Source organism: Nymphalis io, chromosome Z, assembly GCF_905147045.1.
Source record: "Nymphalis io chromosome Z, ilAglIoxx1.1, whole genome shotgun sequence".
Classification (NCBI taxonomy): domain Eukaryota; kingdom Metazoa; phylum Arthropoda; class Insecta; order Lepidoptera; family Nymphalidae; genus Nymphalis; species Nymphalis io.
In genome coordinates, this window is record NC_065918.1 from 16,065,894 (window position 1) to 16,089,603 (window position 23,710).

The window sequence follows — 23,710 nt, forward strand, 5'->3', positions numbered from 1 at the left end:
TTTTTATCTAAGTAATGTTATAAATTATTGTATTTTTTTTTGTTTTTTCGAAGGATTGACCCTTATTTAATTTGGAGCTCATCAAGAATAATCCTTATTTTTTTTTTATAGAATAGGAAGGTGGACGAGCATATGGGCCACCTGACGGTAAGTGGTCACCAGACGCCCTTAGACATTGGCATTGTAAGAAATGTCAACCATCGCTTAAATAGCCAATGCGCCACCAACTTTGGGAACAAAGATTTTATGTCCCTTGTGCCTGTCATTACACTGGCTCACTCACCCTTCAAACCGGAACATAACAATATCAAGTATTGCTGTTTTGCGGTAGAATATTTGATGAGTGGGTGGTACCTACCCAGACGAGCTTGCACAAAGCCCTACCACCAGTAAACACGAAAATAACTTTTTGTAGCAGTTTGTAAATTATTTCACTGCTAATAAGGGCCTCAAATCCTACGCAGGTTTTGAGCTTATTATGTTTACTTGCTAATAGGGATCTGAAAAAGCCCGTCTGAGTACCCACCCACTCATAAGTTATTCTAATATTGCTTGCATTACTATTGTTATGACTCCGTGAAATTTTTACCTTTCGTAGCATCATCTACGCCTATGAAGCTAATTTATCCTTAGACAAATACAACTAGTATGACTAAAATTCCAAGATACACTCAATAACACACACATTCGTACGAACATTTCATCTCATCGAACTGTGGTGTCTATCTAATAACTTATTGTATCATGATGCCATGGGATCAAATCCCGGATCAAACTAATAATAAGTTAGTCATATTCTGTTACGATAATCTTCAGGGTTTAGAAATACACGTTGCTTGCTTTCCTGGACTTGCACCTACGCCCTACGCTACACTCCCAAAATATTAGAGCTTAGTATTATTTTACAGCAAATTTCTTAATTTTTACTGATTTTATTTTATAAAATATACAATGCTAGCTGTGCCCGCAGTTTCACCCCCGTATAACTTAACGAAATCACTGATAGCATTCTTATAATATTTCAGTTAATACAACATCTTTTCTTCTGTTTTCGTTGTATACTAATTAGTATGTATTAATTAGTTTTTGCCGCACCCCGATCTAAGCAACATACAATTGGCCATGAGAAAAACATCATTCCCTTAAACCTATTCCGACTTACTTGAATGTATTTCCTTGTGCTTTATTTGTTGTGACTGCAAACGATACCTTCATACGAAATTGTTTCCTTTTGAAACTAAAACGTAAATCTGTTTATTAATAAGTACTAATTATCAACTAACCGTCTAACTGGTTAGTTTTTCACCCAGGGAATCAGAATGGCGATTCAACTGGAAATGCTGCTAATATTCTTGCCACCATTCCAAGCGGCACGATTCGTACAGTGACAATTTTTTTTAATATTTATTTAAGGCACACTTGTCAAACTAACTGGCTAAGTATAAATTTAACAAAACCGTGAAAAAAATAATACGCGGCAACGAAACGAAATACCCACCTAACCTATGAGTGCTTATATATGTATGAGTATTTTCAAACAACCTATTCAACTACCCGTTGAAGTCAAAACTATAAAAAGTACTAAAAACTGTATATGATCTCATCTCGATATCTTTCAGAAGTATTAATGCCATGTTTATAAAAACGACTTTTCAAATAATGCATTATTTTAAAACTAATCTAATATACCATACAAAACCTTAAAATATAGTCATATATATATACGCGTGGGCGCGTTAACCGACATATGCCAGGATAAGCTGAGTCCTGTTAAATATGATTGATCATATAGATCTGTGCCCAACTTACATTGGAAATATTTAAATCTCTGAAACCGTCCATTTTCTAACTTTCTTTTTTTCCTATAAACTTTCAATCATCATTTTACATACTATCATTTATAGGTATATTATATATAGTATAAGTAGCTATAGTTTCAGCCAATTCAACTGAACTGATATTTCATGGCATTTTTATCGAATAAATGTTCGACGTGATTCTTTAAATTGACATAACTTTAATATTTATGAATCAATTGAAATCAAACAAACACTAAATTTTAAGTGAAGTTAGCCATAATACATTAGTGAAAATCGCATCGTTTATCCGTTAAGCCGTTTCTAAAACTAGCGTGCACAAACGCACAGGCAAACAGATAATCAGACAAACAGACAAAAATTCTAACAATCATTATTTTTCTATTGCCTTGATACAGATCCCCGATAATAGTTTTACTCAAATATCTTACATGTACAGACAGCGGAACCACAGCTACGGAACTAAACAACTCAGACCTATAAGGAACCAGTGCAAAAAAGTTAACTTAATTGTTTTTTTTTAAGTATTCGTGAAGCTGGTCTTAGAAATAATTTATTTCAATATTTTTTACGGAACAAATTCATTTTCTCTAATATGGAACCAATCGCCTGATTCACTAACTTTTGCCTACAATATGAGGTACCACTGACTGTATAAATTAGTATCAGTTGCATGTGTTTCAATACTGGACAAGAAGTTAAACGAATTATTGAAAGGTAAGAGTTTGAAAATGTTTAAGCTTTGATTAAGCGTAAATTTTTCAGCTTAGTTTACGAGTTTTATGACTCTCAATATATAAGAACAATAAAAGAAAACGTAAGCCCTAAAACAGATAATAAAGCGTGTTAATTGTTCTTACAAGTTTCGTGGGGGTAACATTAAAAAAAATAAGCCAGTTCTGTTCGGTTATTTTTATTTAAAAAACAGGCTTAATATTTCCAAATTTTTTTTTTTTTTATAGAAAAGGAAGGCGGACGAGCATATGGGCCACCTGATGGTAAGTGGTCACCAACGCTCTTAGACATTGGCATTGTAAGAAATGTCAACCATCGCTTACATATCCAATGCGCCACCAACCTTGGGAACTAAGATTTTATGTCCCTTGTGCCTGTAATTACACTGGCTCACTCACCCTTCAAACCGGAACACAACAATATCAAGTATTGCTGTTTTGCGGTAGAATATCTGATGAGTGGGTGGTACCTACCCAGACGAGCTTGCACAAAGCCCTACCACCAGTTATTAAATACCTACTGTTATTCAAAATCTTCTTTTACCGTTGTCGTTGGCTGGAAAAGAAAAAATGACATCCACGCACCCTTATGTAATACTAGAGAATCTTGATTATCTCCGTTGCTTTACAGCGGTTAGGCAAAAATGTGATGATTAGCTTGTACTGGAGTGACTTTTGTTAGTAAACGAAGTAAGTGAGAATGAAACATGAGGTGAATTACAAATTGGAATGTAGTCTCTGATGTAGAGCCCGAGACCTCAGACTAAAACTGTTATTATTCTTTTGACTTGAAACCAAGATGACCCATAGTGGATAGCCATGTGTATCTTAACTGAAGTTCGTGTATTCAACTACGGATAAGAACACTTTTTTTGTAACTGTTCGTTTATAAGATTTTTTTATGTTATAGCTAGGTGGAAATGGGCCACCACGGTAACTACCACAAATAGACAATGACGATGTAAGAAATATTAGCCCTTTATTACATCGCCAATGCACTATCAAGCTTGAGAATGAAGATGTTATGTCCTTTGTGCTTATAGTTCCACTAATTAACTCAAACTGGTACGTATCAATACTAAGTATTACCGTTTAGCGGTAGAATATCTGTTGAGTGGGTGGTACCTACCGAGCCGAGCTAGCACAAAGCCCTGTCACTTAGTATAATTAAAACAAGGTTTAAGTAATTAGTATCAGTTTTAACGTCACATACGATTTCAATACATACAAAATTATTTGAACTGAGACATTTCTTAATTACGTCTCGTAGAGAATCCTATCATTCGTAAGCAGGAGAAATCGTTTATAAATGCAAATTAGTCTTAGTGTCGTAGGAAAACATTATGAAGGAAATTTGCATTTTTTGGGTGAAATTCTACCATATGTATAATTGTATATTCATGAACATACAATATAGCAGAGACTAGTATGAGGTAAAATGATAACAAACTATAAGACGTATATCTCGTTGTGTGGTGTTGCCATTCTAATATTCGTAAATTGATTATCTCTAACATATATATTTTAATGTAAGCCCTAAATGTATTACTCAGCTAAGTTAAATGTTGGTTAGATTTGATTATAGGGTCAAATTGGTACTGCAATATAGTTGACTTAGTCAATCATGTGTTATCTTTGATTTTAATGACAATAAAATATATATTTTAATTTCAATTTTTACAAATGGAACGGGACGCCATTTTTCAATTTAGTAACACTAATTATATAATGTAAATTTTAATGACAATTTAATCTTTGCACATATAATTGACAAATACATGAAGTATATTACGTGTGTATGCATGTGTGTTTGTGGGGATATTATTTAATTTTAACTTTGTAAATTCGGAAGCGGAAATGAAAGTCATATTTCCATCTAACATATATTTGAGTAATAATAGACACCAAATTCTACCACTACGTGTCACTACAGAGTCACAATGTATAATAATAAATATCTAGAACCTTTTAAAGATTACACACTCTTCATTTTTTTGCATGACTATTGTCACTGTGATTTATTTAATATAAATTATTTATTTATTCACAGCTCACCTTTCAGCTACATGTTTTTTTATTATGTAAAATAATCAAAGAAACAGTACTATGCGCCGCCGAGTATATCACGTAGAAAATCTTTAACGGGTTCTAGTTTAACTACGATCATGCTATATCTAGACACTAGGTTAATAATATATGTCATAGATAGATTCAGGAATATAATACTAGATTGATTAATTTATATAATACCTCATTCATTGCATAAACACTCTTAAATACTAACATTTAATAAATCGGAAAAAATAATCGGTAACCAATTTTTTTAAATGTATAGATCAAAATAGGTTTTAATTAAATTAAATTTTTACTTTAAATTAAAATCAAATACATCATAAATTGGAATGTTATTTGTGATGATAAATGTAAGTAGGTACTGTATCAATCAAAGAGGAAGTATTGTATTATTTGAAAATATATTTACAAAAGAAATAAAAACCAAATTAAAGGAAAATGAAACAAATAGTCAATTATTACTAAGTTAAAGACATTTCTTAAATTTAATAGAATATGTGGAATATAATTCTATATTTTTTTTTATCTTATCTTAACTGCTCAGCAGCTTATACTACGTTTTGAGTAAATATTTATCTTATCCATCTGAATTAAATGTTAACTAGTCTAAAATCGAAATAATAACAATTCAGATAACTACACAATCCAGGAGTATATAACAAAAGTAGTCAAAATTTTATTAAACACGTTTTTGTTAGATAACAATTAATTAAAATTACAACAAATATGTAGTCGGATAAAATTAATAAATAATAAAAAAAAACTGAGATCAATTTACTAATTCATAAAGAAATAACAAACTGGCATAATATATTTTAAATAATTTCTAAACAAATATAAAATGTAATAACCTAAAAAATATTTTCAATGGTATAATGTCGATATCGCAGAATTGTCACAAACTTCATTCAATTATTAAAAATTTGGTGATATATTTGGCAATAGAGACCACTTACTTATTTTACTAGAAGATATTAAATGGTATTCCTAATTCGTAAACTGACATAAGATTCTTAATATTTTTAAATCAAATATATATAGCTTACATTATAAGTAAGTGTATATAAGGGTAGGAAATATTATGTCAGTTACGTACATGTAACGTTAAAGCCACGTACCATTGACTGTAATATATAACATAAATTTATATCGAAAATACGTGTATGAATATCAAAGATAAATAATAAATACTTAGAACTATGAGCAAAATCAATTTGCTGAAAATACTAGTAGTAATAATCTTACACTATCATAAAATTTTGAATATGTAATATAGCTCTATATCAGCGATTTTTTGAAATATCTCTCGATGAAAAATGATCGATTAAAACGATTTCAAGATAACCGTCTGACAGATAAGTTTGACAATTATTTTCATATCATAAAGCTTGTTTGATATGAAAACAATCATAATTAAAAACAATATCAAAATACGTTTCTAACATTTTCCTTCAGCACCAACCCAAGCCATGTTCCCGAAAGTATAATTTACAATTTCCTATTCAATTTAAAGTCCAAACATCTTTATATAAAGCCTTTTCCAGGTATCAAAAATAATTTACAATTATGTAAATTTTCAAAGCTCTTTTCTAGACCAACATTAACATTTCTAAATTAATCATACTATACGCTTCTGCGAATTCAATTTGAACCATCAGTTTCAAACCGCTTCAGTCGTAATGACCTGCTCCTTGGCGCAGAAGCGACAGTCAATAGACGTGGAGTACGCTCAACGCTAAGAGAGTTTCCTCGTTCCCTAGCTGGAATGTTCAGGGTGTTTCTGGATGAACCTGCTTGTACCGGGCCATTTGTTTCCACTTCCTCTGACCTGGCACTCTCCTGACGTAATACCACCGGATCACGAGAGTTCCTTCTTGGTGGTTGAATATGGAGAGACCTGAAATATGCTCACATAAAATAGCTCATCGGTTTGAAAAAAGTTAAAAAAAAAATATATTATAATTCGCTATGCCAAACGATAACGCAATTATTGAGTTCGCTTTGCATTTGACTTAAATGTAACCTATTTAATATTAGAATTACCTTATCTCAACTCTACTTATTCTCTGATCGAACAAAGCCTGTTTTTCGAAATTGGTAGCCAGTGTCATTTTTATATTGTTTTCCAATTTAGTAATCCTGGCTTCCATTTTGCGAACGGTTTCATGTAAGCTTTGATGGGTCGTTTGAGCGTTTTCGAATGTAGGTTCATCTAGTAGCCCATCCTATAAAATTTATTTCATATTAGTCAAAGTAACTTAAAATATAGCCTATATTTTCTTCTTGACTTCGTCAAAAAACAGGGATAAATTAAATGATGAGATTAATCAACAGCAATATTAACAAGAACAGCTTCTATTAATATTACTCGAACTTGTACTATTCGTTTAAATGTAACTAAGAAGACCTATCTAAATAAAATGAAAAGAACATTTATTAAGAATTTTTTTTATATAAAGTTTACTGTCATCACACTAAAAATTTTTTTTAAAATTATATATAAAAGTTATTTCATTTAAGCAATCAAAATCAAAACGATGTACACACACGATTGGACTCTCTAGGTGAGATTGACTTACCTTACGCAGTAATTGACAACCACGTGCAATTAAAGTAGCCCTGGCATCTGGATAATCTGCTAGAGCTTCCCACAAATCCTTCTTAGCCAGGCAGAATAAATCGGAATATCCCAATGACCTGACGTTAGCCGTGCGCCTGTTACCAGTTCGGTTACCAGCAATATCCAAAACACTGACTTCACCGAAAACGGATCCTGCACTCAGAGTGGCAAGAACGGTTGTACCATCATCAGCTACCACTTGAAGCCTACCCCGCTTGACGATATACATTTCCTTGCCAACGTCACCTTTGCGGCATATATAGTCTCCTGGGCTGAAGACTTGCAGCTTCAATTTCAAAACCAAAGCTTCCAGTAAACCGGGCTCGCAATCTTGAAAAATTAGTACTTTACGCAGTGTATCGAGATGAACCCGAATAGCGATTTCAGCTTTCAGTTTGTCTGGTAAAGAAGATAATACGTTTTCCTCGTCCAAAGCTCCACTCTCCGCCCATGTATAAGAAAACCAACGAATCACTCTTGCCTCTAATTCGCCAGTTATTTTTCGAAAAGCCATGTATTGTTTTACGCTGTCCATCTTGTTTTGGAATGCCACTCTTGCCAAATTCATGTTAGATATCATCGATCCGATATTGCCTACTATAGTTGCAAAAATTAAAACACCTGCCAGAAAGTCAGCGACTACGAATATATACTCGACATCAATTTCTGGTTGGGGAGTCTCGCCAATCGTCGTTAAAGTCAAGGTCGACCAATAGAAGCTGTAAATGTATTGGTGTGCCAATGTCTCATTAAGAACTCCGGTAATGTTATAAACCCAATTGTCAGTGCCAAATCCAATAGCGTAGCTGATCGCGAAGTAAAGGCAAGCGTTCCAGTGAATCAGGACTAAAATTGCCATAACGACCTAGAATAAAAAAATATTGTTTATATGTTGTTCAAGTAAGTGGAAAATAATTAATTATTTTGGCTTTACCTTGCAAATTCTAAAAGCGTTCGGATAACTAGTGCCCGTCTCAGTGCGGTCGAACCACTCCCACATTCGAGGAAGGCGCAATAGTCGATTAAGTCGTACAATAACAGGGCATGGCAAACGATCCTGGAACACAGCAAATATTTACACTTTCTCAAATAACAAAGCTAAGCAATTTGTTTGGTTAGAATGTTTATCGTAGTTCGATTTATCTCACCTTGTATTATTAGGTATTCTAAACTTATTTACCAATTGTTAAAAATTACCAATTTAAAATTGTAAATACTGTTGTGCTTTAAGTGATGATTTATATTGATCCTAAATTTTTATCAAAAGAAATAAAGTATTGCATACCATGATCGATATATCTTGGTAAGAAAGATGATTGCACAAAAATTTGAAACTAATATTATATATAAAGTCTAATGCACTTGATGGTTTGAAATTATTTTGTATATAAATTTAAATAAATTAAATATACTGGGACATTATTCACACACGGCTATCTGATCCAAAATTAAGCAGAGCTTGTGCTATGGAAACCAGACAACTGATATACTACATCGATGTACTTTTCTGTTGTAAAAACATACTTATATAGATAATTACACCCAGAGTCAGGACAAACAGACATGTTCATGCACACAAATATCTGCCCTGGGTGGGAAGCGAACCCACAACCTTCGGCGTGAAAGGCAAGTCTACCAACCACGCCAATCGGCTCGTGTAAAATAAATAAGAAATAATTTCAAAACAAAGAAGTATCTCAGGATCCTAGTACAAGTACAATTATAAAACGATATATAAAATAGAGTATTATTTTATAACAGCAATCAAAATCTGATGAAGTAAATTTTAAAAAGTTACCTATGAGAGATTATTATGTTAAAGTGTTGTATCAAATACTACATAAATCATTACTACTCACAATATACATAAACAGAAATATATAAACATAGTATATAAAGTAATATATATAAATAGTTAAAATATAGCTACTTGAGAATATAGTGTATTATTTAAACGATCTACTTACGTAGTTGCAAGATCCTGGTGTCCACCACATGTATGCTATGTCTGTCGGTATAAGAGAAAGAATGTCGTAGGGCCATGCGTCAGATTTAAAATAATTTAGCCTAAGGTAGTGAGAATCCTTTACCATGAGGCCTTGATCTAAATAACCTGAAATAAATATCTTACCATTTTTCAATATGTAGGCTTCGAAGCCCATATAGTCCCATAAGATTGTATCAACTAATTTAAATCGGGTGCGTTTTGTATAAAACATTTAGGTATCAAATATTAAACTGAACGACAGCTTTACGCAATCAATAGACGTTTAGGCGTATTCGTATCTGAACTCGAGTACTTAGAACTTAGAAGTACTTAGCATACTTAGAACTTATTAAAATGTCACATGTTTCAGACCATAAATAGAACCGAATAACATTCGTAAAGCAATAAACACAATTTCTTCGTTTTCGATGAAGCAAATGAAAGATTCGTAATGAAAATTGTTCAGTGACTCGTGACATTAGTGACTCTCGTTGAATCTTCACAATTTTTAAATCCTCAGGAATAGGACCAATTCAATTTGTATTATAAAATGTATGTGCGACACATGTCTTCTAATTTTTTTTCTATTAAATGTTACTTAACTATTCTCTAACTATCAACGATTAAATTTGTCGTATGTACATATTTATTTCTTACTATCGAATAGTCTATGATATGAAGATCATTCGATTCAGAGTATTTGTGCGAAAAGCGAGGGCTGGGTGAGTTGTTTGTCCACGCGTTAGCTAAATTTGATGACGCAAGGCGCGGCCCAATGTATGTGGGTGTCAAATTGTTGATTTGCGACCTTATTTCGAATTGTACACTCGATTTAAACCTACGAATAATACGTCTTTGTTTATTGTAAGAAATTATCATTTTGAAAGTCGATGTCAACGTCAACGTATTTTTTCCGTCCATGTAAACACAAACGAGTAAACCAATTTAAAATGAATAATAATTTATTGCACTAAATCGATTTTTTATACAAGAGTAGAGAGATATATGTGACTGTAAACACGAGCATTTTATTTGTTTAGTTATTAACGTAGCAGACGTTCCATTCGCTTGCTCCATCAAAATTATTTAATTAGTCGTTCGCATGAAGTCGCATAGCCTGTTTCAATAATATACTACATAAACAAATTTACTATAATTAGTTTAATCGGTTCGGAACTTATTGATTTATTATAGTACTCTAAGTTATCATCATTAATTACAAGATAATAATATTCGTACCTTCATGCGCATGTATGACTGTATCGATGGCGTAAATTATGTCACACAGGTAGTCGAGCGTGTACCACAATTTGGTCATGGTGCCCAGCTCCCAGAAAACCGCTCGTCCAATTACGACAATGACGTTATACAGTATGGCCAGGGAGACGACAGTGAGCCACTAGTGGGGATATATTAAAAAAAAATTAAATGATACGAAACACAATTTGTTTCATCATACAGTACCGGCTGTCTAAGTTGGCCGGTCAGAAATTAGACACGAATTTGTATATTTAGTTATATGTTAGAATAATTGAGTAAATTTTTCGAAGAGACCAAATCCAGATTGATCAATATGTGCGTATTGTAAAGCAAATCAGACTGACTCGTTGGTCTAGTGAGTGTAAGACCACAGACCCGAAGGTCCTGAGTTTAAATCCCAGGTCGGGCCAATAAAAGTATTCATCTTAAAAAAGCAATTTGAGTATTTAAGCGGCACAGATTATGTTCAAAATTAAATAATATATAAATAAAATTAAAATAAATAATAAACTATTTAGAATCAAATCGCTTATACGTACCCGATAGTAATATTGTTCGGTTGGATCGAATGCCAGTTTTAGGCCACAAAGGAATTTAGACTTCTTTGCCTTATACATTGGTTCTTCGGGGTCGGTGATGCTCTGATTCGAAAACTTGTCAAGGAACCAGTCCGGTGGCTTCGATCGAGCTTCACCACTAATCCGCTGACGGACATTGCGCGTGATCCTTTCAAACTGTCGTCGTATAATTCCTGGCTCCTCTTCTCTAGGCGGCTGTTATAAAATGAATGGTCATGTTAGTTACTACTAAAGTATCGTTCCTGTAATAATAAGAAACAGTAGACAATGATATAACGAAAAAAAAAAAAAATAAACAAATTTTCCGATACTTTGTATAATCTATATTTATAATAAAATTGTAACAGTACAATGTACATTTAAGTTGTTGGGAAAAAACTAATATGCTTTATAAAAGCAACAAAAGCTAAAATACCAGTTTTTATATTTTTTTTACTGACTGTGTGTTTGTAGTCGCATCACGCCAAAACAACTGCATGGTATTGAGTGCGGTTTTTAACGATGTATTCTAAGGTCTAAAGCAAAAGGTCTAATTTTACCGCAGGAAAATATCTTATACCGTTTATTTTTAATTTAATGAACTTAATGCTTTATTAACAGATTTTAACTAGCGCTGCACTTACATGAAGAGGTACCTCGTTGTGTATTTGTTACTCAAAAAAAAGATAGATGGCGCTGTTTATATTTTAAAGGTTTTTCTCAATCGATCTCAACCAATTGCAACTACTCTCATAAAAAAAATAACAAAATAATGCTTTGTTTTGTTAAAAACAAAGTCGAAAGATGTAGCCATAGAATTGAATAGAAGAGAATAGAATAGAAAGACACATTAAGTTAAAGAGAAATTACAAATAAGAACAGGGCGACCCTATTGCTGGGTAGCTAGTCCTATCTATAGCAAAATATAATTATTTAAAAGGTAAAGTTTGATTTTTTGTATGTTTGTTTGTAATGGATAAATTCAAAAACTACTAAGCCGTTTTAAAAAAAAAACGTTCAACTACAGAAAGCTAAATAGGGTTATATTTTATATTTAAAAATATTTCAATTCCCTTCGAAAATTGCAATGTTACACAAGGTATTTATATTTTTTATATACAATTTTTTTCGCATAAAAGTCATTATTTGGCATGCTCTGAAATAAACTATTGATGATCCCTAAAATAATGTATTACTTATTTATAGCACTTATTACTACCTACAAAAAAGGCCGCTAGGCTTATTGTCTAACTTTTTAGTTAAATCATAATAACTGTTTTTTGTTTAAATTTTTACATATAATAAAAATGTATTTAATCGCTGTCTATACATGGAAGGTATATATATATATAATTTTATATGAGTAAAACTATTATCGGAGGCCTTAGTCAACGCAAAACAGTGATAGTTAGAATTTTTGTCTGTTTGTTTATGCGTTTGTGAGCGCTAATCTTAAAAATGGCTTAACTGATTTGGGTGCAGTTCTCGCTTATGTGTTGTGGCATACTTCACTTATAATTTAGTGTTTGTTTCATTTCAATCGGCTTATAAATAAAAAAGTTATGTCAAATTAAAGAATCACGTCGAGCATTCGATAAAAAATGCTATAAAATAATCGTTCAGTTGAATTGGTTGAAACTTTAGCAACCTATAAATGATAGTCTGTAAAATGATGATGATTGTAAGTTAATAGGAATAAAACAACGTTAAAAAATGGACAGTTTCAGAGATTTAGATAACTCCAATGTAAGTTGAGCTCATATCAATATGATCAATCATATATAATAGGGTTCAGCTTATGCTGGTACAATAACAGGGACCTGATAAGCCTCTGTCTGTATTCGTTTGTAATATACTTAGTTAAGTTAGGATAGTAGCTTATTAAGAAAAGCTGTATATATTACGAAAACAATATAACAATGTATGTAATACACATTTCTTTTGTTTTTCGGTACTATATATTTAACAAGCTATAGCCCGCGGCTTCGCTGTTGGTAAAAGGTATGTATAGGTAAAGTGGTTGTATGAACTCCTAAAGTAAGAACAATGAAATGTCATTCTGTTTAGACCAAGTATATTACGGTGTTTTGTTTCAGCGGTAACCTTACAGTAATGAAAAAAAAGGCCGTACATACGTTTTTATAAGCATGTCATTTTTTATAATTTGTACCTTTTCAGTAATTTTTATAGTTTTGACATATTTTAACAGGTCAGTTTGTAAAAGCTTTGTAAGTTAAAGTTAATAAGTATTTCGTTCATATATTTTTTTCTCATTGTTTTGTTAAATTTATACTCAATCGGTGAGTTGATAATAAGTACTTAAAAAAACAGATTTACCTTGCAGTTTTAAAAGGACACAATTTCTTATGAAGGTATTGCTTGCAGTCACAAATGGAACATGGCACAGGGAAAAACATTTAAGTATATGAGAATAGATTTAAGGGAATGCTGTTCTCATGGCCAATTGTCCTATCTAGATCCGGGTGTGGCAAAAAACCAATAAATACTAATATCCACAAAAACAAAATAAAAAATATTGTATATACTGAAATATTATAACTACGCTCTTAGTAATTTCTTTGCATTACTTTAAGAGTAAAACCGCGGGCGCAGCTAGTTCTAAGTAAAAACAATATTTATTTCGTACGCACGGTCTCTTGAGACTAGACTAATAGTTGACGAAGATATTGATGCCCAAACGATTCATCAAGTAATTGATGCGTATTAAATATTTGCCACAGCACTTACATATCTTATAAAACATACTTCATAATTATTTTTAAATTTAGCTTTAAAATATTTAATATGTTTTAATAAAATTATATGTTCGGGATCATATATGTAATGTTTAATAAAATCAAATTCCCATGCGCCGCGATGAATGTGAAAATAATGAAAATATTTTGTTTGTGTAAAATGTGATTAATCTGCTTAAAATCAATACTGAAAACTCGTGCAGGATTTAATAATTGTTTCGCTTTTAATATTGTCGAAATTGTGAGGTACATAATGCTATGCTCGTTATTTGCTATTGGCCCACATGGGTACACATTCTTCAGCTTCGTAAATACCATAAAGGTTTAATATCTCAAACGTCACGATAGTTTAAAAACGTTACGCCAAGTTCTAGTATTGAGCATCTAGCCATCGAGGGAGGTTTATGACGACCATAAAATATAAGCTATTTAATCATCCAACAATCATGAAACGTAACTATATACATATTATATAGTATACATATATACCACATAGACACATACATAGATGTTATAGTTTCAGTTCGAGTTATATCTAACGCGATTTATGATCTTTACTTGACATTAATTATATATTTTTTTATATAGTTAGACGGACGTATGGGCTACCTGATGGTAAGTGGTCAACAACGCCCATAGGTATTGGCATTGTAAGAAATATTAAACATCACTTACATCGCCAATTCGCCACTGACCTTGCAAACTAAGATGTTATGTTCCATGAGCCTGTTATTACACTGGCTCACGCACCCTTCAAACCGGAACACAATAATAGAAAGTAATGCTGTTTTGTAGTAGAATATCTGAGGAGTGGGTGGTACCTGCCCAGACGAGCTTGCACGAAGCTCTACCACCAATTATAATTATAAATAAATCTCTTATTCATCTTATCAAGCACTTTTGAATCGTCATTTTACAATCAATCAATCAATCAATCAACAGCCAATCGTTGTCCACTGCTGAACATAGGCCTCTCCCAAGGTGCGCCAAAGCTCCCTGTCCTCCGCCTTCCGCATCCAGTTGGTGCCCGCCACCTTCTTAAGGTCGTCGGTCCACCTGGCGGGAGGGCGCCCTACGCTGCGCTTGCCGATTCGCGGTCTCCACTCTAGGACTCGTCTGCTCCAACGGCCATCGGTCCTACGACATACGTGACCAGCCCACTGCCACTTCAGCCTGCTAATTTTGCAAGCTATGTCGGTGACTCCGGTTCTTTTCCGGATAATCTCATTTCTGATCTTATCCTTCAAAGATACTCCGAGCATAGCTCGCTCCATAGCACGCTGAGCGACTTTGAATTTGTGGACTAGTCCCGCAGTTAGTGTCCACGTTTCGGCACCGTATGTCATGGCAGGTAAGACGCATTGGTTGAAGACTTTCGTCTTCAAACATTGCGGTATAGACGACTTGAGGACTTGACGAAGGTTGCCAAATGCTGCCCATCCCAAGCGAATTCTTCGATCGGCTTCCTTCTCGAAGTTGTTCCTACCGACTTGTATTATCTGTCCTAGGTAGGTTATATTCACTAACAACTTCGAGAGGTTTCCCCTCGACGTATATCGGTCCCGGCACGACATGCCTATTGAACATGACCTTGGTCTTGTCCAAGTTCATACCGAGACCGACACACCGGGAAGACTCGCCTAGGCTACGCAGTCATTTTACAATATCATATTAAATATAAAGCTACCACCGATTCAGAATGTAGATAATACTGAGAAGAACCGGCAAGAAATTCAGTACTCTTCAATTTATTTAAGGAAAACATTTAAAGAATTAAATATTTTTAATGATCCTGTATAATCATTATAATATGTTTATTATAACTTACTTGCGCTATTAAAATTAAGTAATCATTTCTTGTTATGGAAATTAAAAAAGATGCACCCCACTTAGGTGTCTGGATGAAATTTAAACTCATCTAGAATAATCAAGTAGTTTTAAACTCGATGATTAAAAACCAAAATTCAATTGCGTTGTATTGTTTTTATATGTATCTTAAAGTCAAAGCGCAATAAAGATTTGAAACACGAATTTGAAACTAAAGGCTGAGACATATCTTCAAATATCAGTAAGGGACATATTTTATTATTTACTGTAACAGCATATTTACATAACAACAAAACCCCTCCATAAATTTCCAATGCGCTACCAGGAATTATGATTTTCTATCCCTTATCTCAATATAAATGGTTTGAATTAATGTTTACTTGGTAACCGATTCCGTCTGTGCGTTTGTTCGATTTGAAATAGTTTCCTACATAGCTTATCGAGATTTTAGTCTTTGATTTCTAGCATTGACAAAACCTATAAATACATTTGTGATGGGTGAAATACATCTCGAAATTTCGACTTGTGTAGTATCTAGTCATCATTTGCTTATTAGTTATCTTTAATGATAAATTCTCTTATTGAGCATCAAATAAGATGTTTCACGTTTGCACGGCTTTGACATGACGGTGTTTTTTTAACAGTATAATATTTACGTAATAGAACCTCATATATAAATGCAACCGTTGCAACCGAATTTGTACCTTGACACTTTTAAATTATAATAGAAATTCGATACACGCGCTATTTAAAAATAGCTTCCTCGAATGAGTTTCATTATGTAAGTTTCCTTGAAGTTTTGAAACTATTCCCCATTGTCATCGAGACCATGGCGGTGTCATGGCGATGGGTATGCTCGTTGAATATAAATAAGCCTTAACATTTCCACGTGTAAGAGCTAAGCGAGTAATTTATTGTTTTAAATTGTTGACAATTTTAAATTTATTTGTGGTAAGCTACCATTAGCTGATTGTTTTATAGTCAATTAGTCAATACATTGAATGCTCCCGGCGCAGCGGATAAGCGGGAACACAAGAGCTAAGCTCTACGAATGGACGGCTTTAACGATATCAGGTATGACAAAATCCTTTTGGAACACATTCGCTATTCTAACTAATTCCGACAGCCTTTTATCTCGTCCGCGTTAAAATAAAATTAAAATGTTTTTTACAAATGAATAGGGTATATTTTACTTTTATTTTTAATGATAATTTACTTTTATGTAAATTAATTGGTTCAGTTGGGTGATTTTCTACATATTGTTTATAATTCATTACAAATAATATTTGCAATTAAAGACATATAAACACATCAGGAGATGAGTCAGTAAGTGGCAGATAGCAGGGTTTAACGCAAATCCAATCCAATTTTTTTTCTTCCAATCTAACCGTGCCGAGATGGCCCAGTGGTTAGAACGCGTGAATGTTAACTGATGACCGTGCGTTCAAAACCGAGCAAGCACCATTGAATTGTAATGTGCTTAATTTGTGTTTATAATTTATCTCGTGAGTGACGGTGAAGGAAGTCATCGTGAGGAAATGCTGCATGTGTCAAATTTCACTGAAATTTTGCGACATGTGTATTCCACCAATCCGTATTGGAGCAGCGTGGTGAAATAAGCTCTAAACCTTCTCCTCAAAAAAGCAGAGGAGGCCATGGCCCAACAGTGGGACATTCACAGGCTGTTACTTATACTTTTATTCTTTCTCTCCGTGCGATGCCGAGACGGTTAGCTAGTTAAATATAATTTTATATTTAAAACGTTTTGTATAACTTATATATACATTCACATTACAATCCGAACCGTTGATATTAAAGGCCTGCGGGGTGAATCGTCGGAAACATTCGCTGTCAAAATACGAAACGTGCAGTTGAAGCAAATGTTAAGAATATTATTGCGAAATTGAAAATAATCAACTTTACCTAATGCATATGTAAAAGCAATGATTTTAAATGAAATAAATATATTTTACATTATCTACTAGAAGAAGATACAAAATATGAAACCATTTATAATATTCGCACCTTCAACACAATATAAAACACAAAAGATAAATATATAATATTTATATATTTATCTTTTGGTGCGGTGATTTTAAAATTATAAAGTCGAATTCGAGCGTAACGTATATATGTAATGTTTGCGTGATAAGTTTTTGAAAGATTTTATTCGTGACACGTGGTAACGATTCGAAAGCGCTTTGATATTTTTCATTTGACATAAGAATAGAAAATATTATTGGAAAAATCATATGTCTCTTTAATTGGCGATTAATATGTTGAAAGCGATCGATCATTATAAATTGAAGACGACGCAACACGATACATGTTATGACGGCGAGCGATATTAAAATTATAAAGTTTTTTTATCCCTTATGATTGGTATGGAATTGTTATCAAAGATATTTTTATTAAATTATTTTTTTGCAAGACGGTCAAACGAGACACCTGATTTTTTTAATTATTATTGCTAGTAAGATAATATGATTTCTTACACAATCTATGTCCAGGTCAAAGTGAAAAATCTACATTAAATATTATTATAGTGCACAAATCTATACGCAAGCAAATGACTCTATTCCCTGACTCTCAAATGACGGATAATGCCAACATCCACACTGCTACTGAGATTTTTTTTTATAGAATAGGAAGGTGGACAAGCATTTGGGCCACCTGATGGTAAGTGATCACCAATGCATTTTGACACAGACATTGGCATGAAATGTCAACCATCGCTTACATAGCCAATGCACCATCAACCTTGGGAACTAAGATTTTATGTCCCGCGTGCCTGTAATTACACTGGCTCACTCACTCTTCAAACCGGAACACAACGATATCAAGCACTGTTGTACTTACGGTAGACTATCTGATGAGTGGGTGGTACCTACCCAGACGAACTTGCACAATGCCCTACCACCAGCAAAATTTATCAATATAAAGTAGCCCAACTGGTATTAAAACCAAGTTTGGCAATGGCGGCCATTAAATTCACTATATCGAGATATCAAAAACATTTATATGTCTAATTAGTAGTTATATGTTCTGACTACCAACTATTATAATTTCCCTCCAACCCGGGCCATACAAAGTTTTTATATACACAGTCAACTTGAATTTAGTATGTATTAGTATTATTATCTATAACAAAAATCAATATAAAACTGATCTCGCGTAATAAAAATGCAAATACATATATTGTGACATCAGAACAAGTACGAAGGGTATATTATTAACGTCGTATACCGATCGTAATAACGCCATGTGATTGACAATTGCCTCATTACCAAAGAGCAATGAATCGTGACGAAGACAGCCACGGACGAACGGGCTGTCGGATTCAATAATATAAATTGGCTGTTTGTTCAAAGTGAATCGAACAAAATTTTATATTAATTAAAAGCATGCAGCTTTTGACGATTTCAAAGCAGTTATATTCTCATACGTTCCATTACAATTTCTTTTTATTTTATGATATTTTATTATTCGCGGTCTGTTTCGAGTAATATCAAAAGGTAAATTATTTTAAAGTTAAAATTCTATTCAAATTTAAACTACAATAAATCTGTCGGACGTGTTCCAGCCTGTACGAGTGTTATATTTTAAATATATAATTTAGTCAAATTTTATTAATTTGCGAATGAACCGAACCATAGAAATACGTTGTGGTTTTTTTTATAGGTGTTTTGAAATATAGATCTTGTCCATCCCACATGTCGATTCTTAATATTGGTTAAGAGTTAAATGCTTAATAGTTTTAAATATTACGAAGAGTATAAATAGTAAAAATATAATTTCCTCTGTCACTTTTATGGAAATATCGAACTTATAGACGTTGCATAGCGTGTTATTAAACAATGCTGTCTTTTTTTTTCGAGTGTCAAATTAATAATGTTAGAAAGAGCGAAATTAATGTTTAACTAAAATAGTATTAAAAATAAATGTGTCTTGTAATTGTTAGTGATATTTTTGTTTCACATTATCATTATTATTTTTAAATTTTAACTACAATATTTCAAACGTTATAATATGGAGCTCTTTATTTACGTTCATTAACGTCTGGTTTGATCCAGAATTGAAAATGAACGTGAATATAGGTTTTTTGATTATTTTAAAATCTGAGGTAAGGTTTAGCGTGCACGGGTGGAGCGAAATTAATCGTTGCTCACACAAGTTATAAACTTCAATTTTGTAATAATGTTATTAAGGTGACGTACGCCGGAGGATGACTTTAAGGCAATTGTAAAATAACCACAAAGCTTAGAAATAATATAGCCATATTGTTTAAGCACCGTAGAATAAGAATATAACTATGGCATGTTACATTATTTTGTTATATATGTTTTTATGTTAGTATATATGTATGTATGTATAAGTGTATATGTTTAAATGTATATATTTATATAAGTTTGTTGGTATGTTACATATTTTATAAGGCTTATAAGTATTCAATAAATTTTAAGTATAAGTCATTCGCACACTGCCCCCGATTAATGTTCCTGGCTAAAAAAACAAAAAATATTTATTTTTACAGAGTTTGCCTGAAAGAGATCACTGTAAGTGATATAATAATATCCTGAGACATTATTCAAACACGGCCATCTGATCCCAAATTAAGCAGAGATTGTACTATGGAAACCAGACAACTGATATACTACATATACAACTTTTCTTTTGTAAGTACATACTAATATAGATAATTACACCCGACTCAGGACAAACAGACATGTTCATGCACACAAATGTCTGCCCTGGGAATGGGAATCGAACCCACAATCTACCAACCACATCCAGTCAGATGATACGTCGTGATAACGCCGCCTTTGCATACTATATGTACTACTTAATTTTTATATGTTTGTAAATTGTTTGCAATAAAGTATAAATAAATAAATATTTTAGCTTGCTAAGAATATCAGAGTTAACGAGTCAAGTAAATATATTCATTAATAAAAAAGAATAACCACTGAGATTCTTGCTGGTTCTTCTCAGTAGAATCAACATTAAGAATCGATGGTAGCGCTTGACGATTCATAACTACTTGTCAATGTATATATTTATAAAAATATATTGATTTGAATAAAAATATCGGAATGAGGTGCGTTGCTACGTATGAAATAATAATCAACCAGCAATAAATGAAGGGCATTATATTTCAATTTATCTCTTTAACAGCAAGGGAGTGGGATATTAACACGGTGGCACAGTGGTAGATTTTGATCGACATGTGCGTTTTCAAATCTTTGAGAGTTCCATGGAGTTTTTACATGTTGAATTCGTGTTTGTAATGAATTCGTCTCGTGTTCGTTGATGAAGAATAACAGCTCGCGGAGATCGCCTGTATGTGGCAGTTTAATATCTATCAAATGTGTATCGACCAACCCGCATTGAAGCGAGGAATACGTCCAAACCTTCTACCTAAGAGAGGAGGTCTAGCAATTACGCTATTGGCTGTTATATTAACGTTTTCTTGCAATAAACAATTACATTGGTCGATTTAAGATAGTACAGTACGATAAGCAATAACGATCAAATTACATTTTAAGATGTCGCAATGATTGCACAAATTAATTTACTTGGACAATGTACAAAGCTTTACTTGACCGCTGTATTAATAGTGACATTCCCAACCCAAGGTGCTCTTAAGCACATAACATTTATCCAGTAATCTACATGTAGATGTACATACATACATGTAGATCAGTGAGCATTCGTGTCTATATATTATATTATATGTAGAAATATTTCTTTGTCTGTCAGACTTTTTTTTGTTACAATAAAATGTGTCACGTGACTATCACCATCACCTTTAGGTGTTAGCACTGTTAGATATATCAACTAATCTTTATCCAATAGGATCAAAGATCATTGTGTATGCAATTACACTGGCTCGCTCCACTTAATGTACAGGAAAAACGATAAAAAGTATTATTATTGTACATAATATAAGGGATTACGGAGTATCCCAGAGCTGTTTCACCAGTAAAACTGCTTATCATGTAAATTAATGAACGGATTGAATGAGCGAATGTGTTAATTTCAGACGTAATAATTGAATCTATGTATGCCTTAAAGTGACCAAAGTCGTATACAAAGGAATTAGTGGTGAAATAAACTATCTCATTTCTAGCGAAGCAATTCCTGCGCAATACATTTCAATTGTTATTCCAACTCGTTTATATGAACGGCAGACACGAACCTTCATTTGCTCAGCTATTAAACCGGGCGATTAGTCGCGCACTTTCCTTAGTCGCTTGAGGTTACTGATTGTCAGGTACTATCGATTTTCGAAACATATACATCTGAAGGTTTTGCATACACATTAAGTTCAGCCGGTTTGTTTGTATTTATTGAATAAGAATTGGTAGTAATAAATTACTTGACTGCATATTCATATCGTTTGCATAATATATATGCAGAACAGAAAAAATACTTTTTTTTATAGAATAGGAAGGCGGACGAGCATTTGGGCCACCTGATGGTAAGCAACGACCATAGACATTGGCGTTGTAAGAAATATTAACCATCGCTTACATCAACAATGCGCCACCAAATTTGGGAACTAAGATGTTATGTCCCTTGTGCCTGTAATTACACTGGCTCACTCACCCGTCGAACCGGAACACAACAATACCAAGTACTGCTGTTATGCGGTAGAATATCTGATGAGTGGGTGGTACCTACAAAGACGAGCTTGCACAAAGCTGTACCACGAGTAAAACTATTAGTATAATACTGACTCTACGAATAGACTAGATTAGACTTACGACTTATAGTATAAAGCATACTTGACTGCATTGGCGGCAATATAAACCAAAGACAGATTACATTTTGATAACAACAATAGTCTTACTTTATTAACTTCCTGGCATCATCAAAAATTAAATATGTATTCAGTTTTACATTTCACTTTTATTATGATAATATTTATTTTATTTTATGTATAACAATAAAATTAGAATATAAGCTGTTATGCAATATCACTGAGTTATAATATTATTTTATGATGCAAAATCCAGTTACTGTACCGAAATTTGCGTTCGATTAAATTACAATAAAGAAATGCTTATTTATAAAATAAATGTATATTATTTATAAAACAGAAATTGTTTCAAAATTTAAAAAACTAGCTCACCTGTCCCGTAGACATTCCGAGTCCAAATTTCTGTATAGTAAAAACTGGACTCATATTGATAAACTGACTTACTCACTCGACTAATTCACATACACATTGCAGTTTTTATAAGACATTGAGTAATTAAAACCTTCGTGAAATGAAAGATCCTTTATCTGTAATTGCTAGAAGGTTGGGTCACGACACCGCCCCGCCACTGACTTCAATTAAAAGAAATTTAGTTAGCACTACAAATTACTGATACGATAGTGACGAGGTATTATTATTTGGTCAGATCGGCCTTTTCGCAGCTCACTGCGTGCGACGCTGGAGTTCCGAAGACTACCGCTCTCACGGGCGAAATGAGCTTCAACTTTAAAGATTAACAAAGTCTATGCGTGTTCAAGGTAGTTGAACAATAGGCCATGATGTGTACCGACTTCCCTGTCGGTTTATGATGCGTTCGTTATAAATTGTTGTGATGGCGCTGTAGGCTGTCGGTAGTGTAATTGCCCTTTTAAAAGTCAATGCATTAAGCTGATCAGATTTCTATGTAATCGGACTTTTTAGGTAAATTAATTGAATTCTTTCTAAAACTTCAAAATTACATTTGAAATAAAATAAACTTTTACGTTTCAAAATTTATATATTCATTTTTTTATATTGTACAATACGAGGTATCCAATGGTATTCATAATCCATCAATTTTATGCAACCACGGAATCATCGACTTTGCTCACTTACAATATAGCCCGTAACCGTTTGGCGGTGGAACCCGGGCAAGCAAAACTGAATTTATATGTGCTTAAATAATAATTTATCGTGATCATCGATAAAAGAAAATATCGCGAGGAGAGCCAAGCCTTAGCTAAGTAGCAGGAAATTTAGAGACTATTTTTTTTTTTTTATATAACTGTGTAATATATAAATATGACTTAATATGATATACATTATATTATTCTCCA

General features: G+C 33.0%; 1 protein-coding gene across 1 annotated transcript; it reads right to left on the reverse strand.

The window, feature by feature from the left end:
- Nucleotides 1-5,481: 5,481 nt before the first annotated feature.
- On the reverse strand, nt 5,482-23,079 carry LOC126780482 (cyclic nucleotide-gated cation channel subunit A-like). The gene is made up of 8 exons (XM_050505009.1): nt 22,767-23,079; nt 11,031-11,264; nt 10,471-10,630; nt 9,212-9,357; nt 8,179-8,301; nt 7,204-8,109; nt 6,668-6,849; nt 5,482-6,521 (listed from the first exon to the last, which is right to left on the reverse strand). Exons 1-8 carry the CDS (start codon nt 22,818-22,820, stop codon nt 6,266-6,268), a joined length of 2,061 nt encoding a protein of 686 aa, XP_050360966.1. The 5' UTR covers nt 22,821-23,079; the 3' UTR covers nt 5,482-6,265.
- Nucleotides 23,080-23,710: the final 631 nt, after the last annotated feature.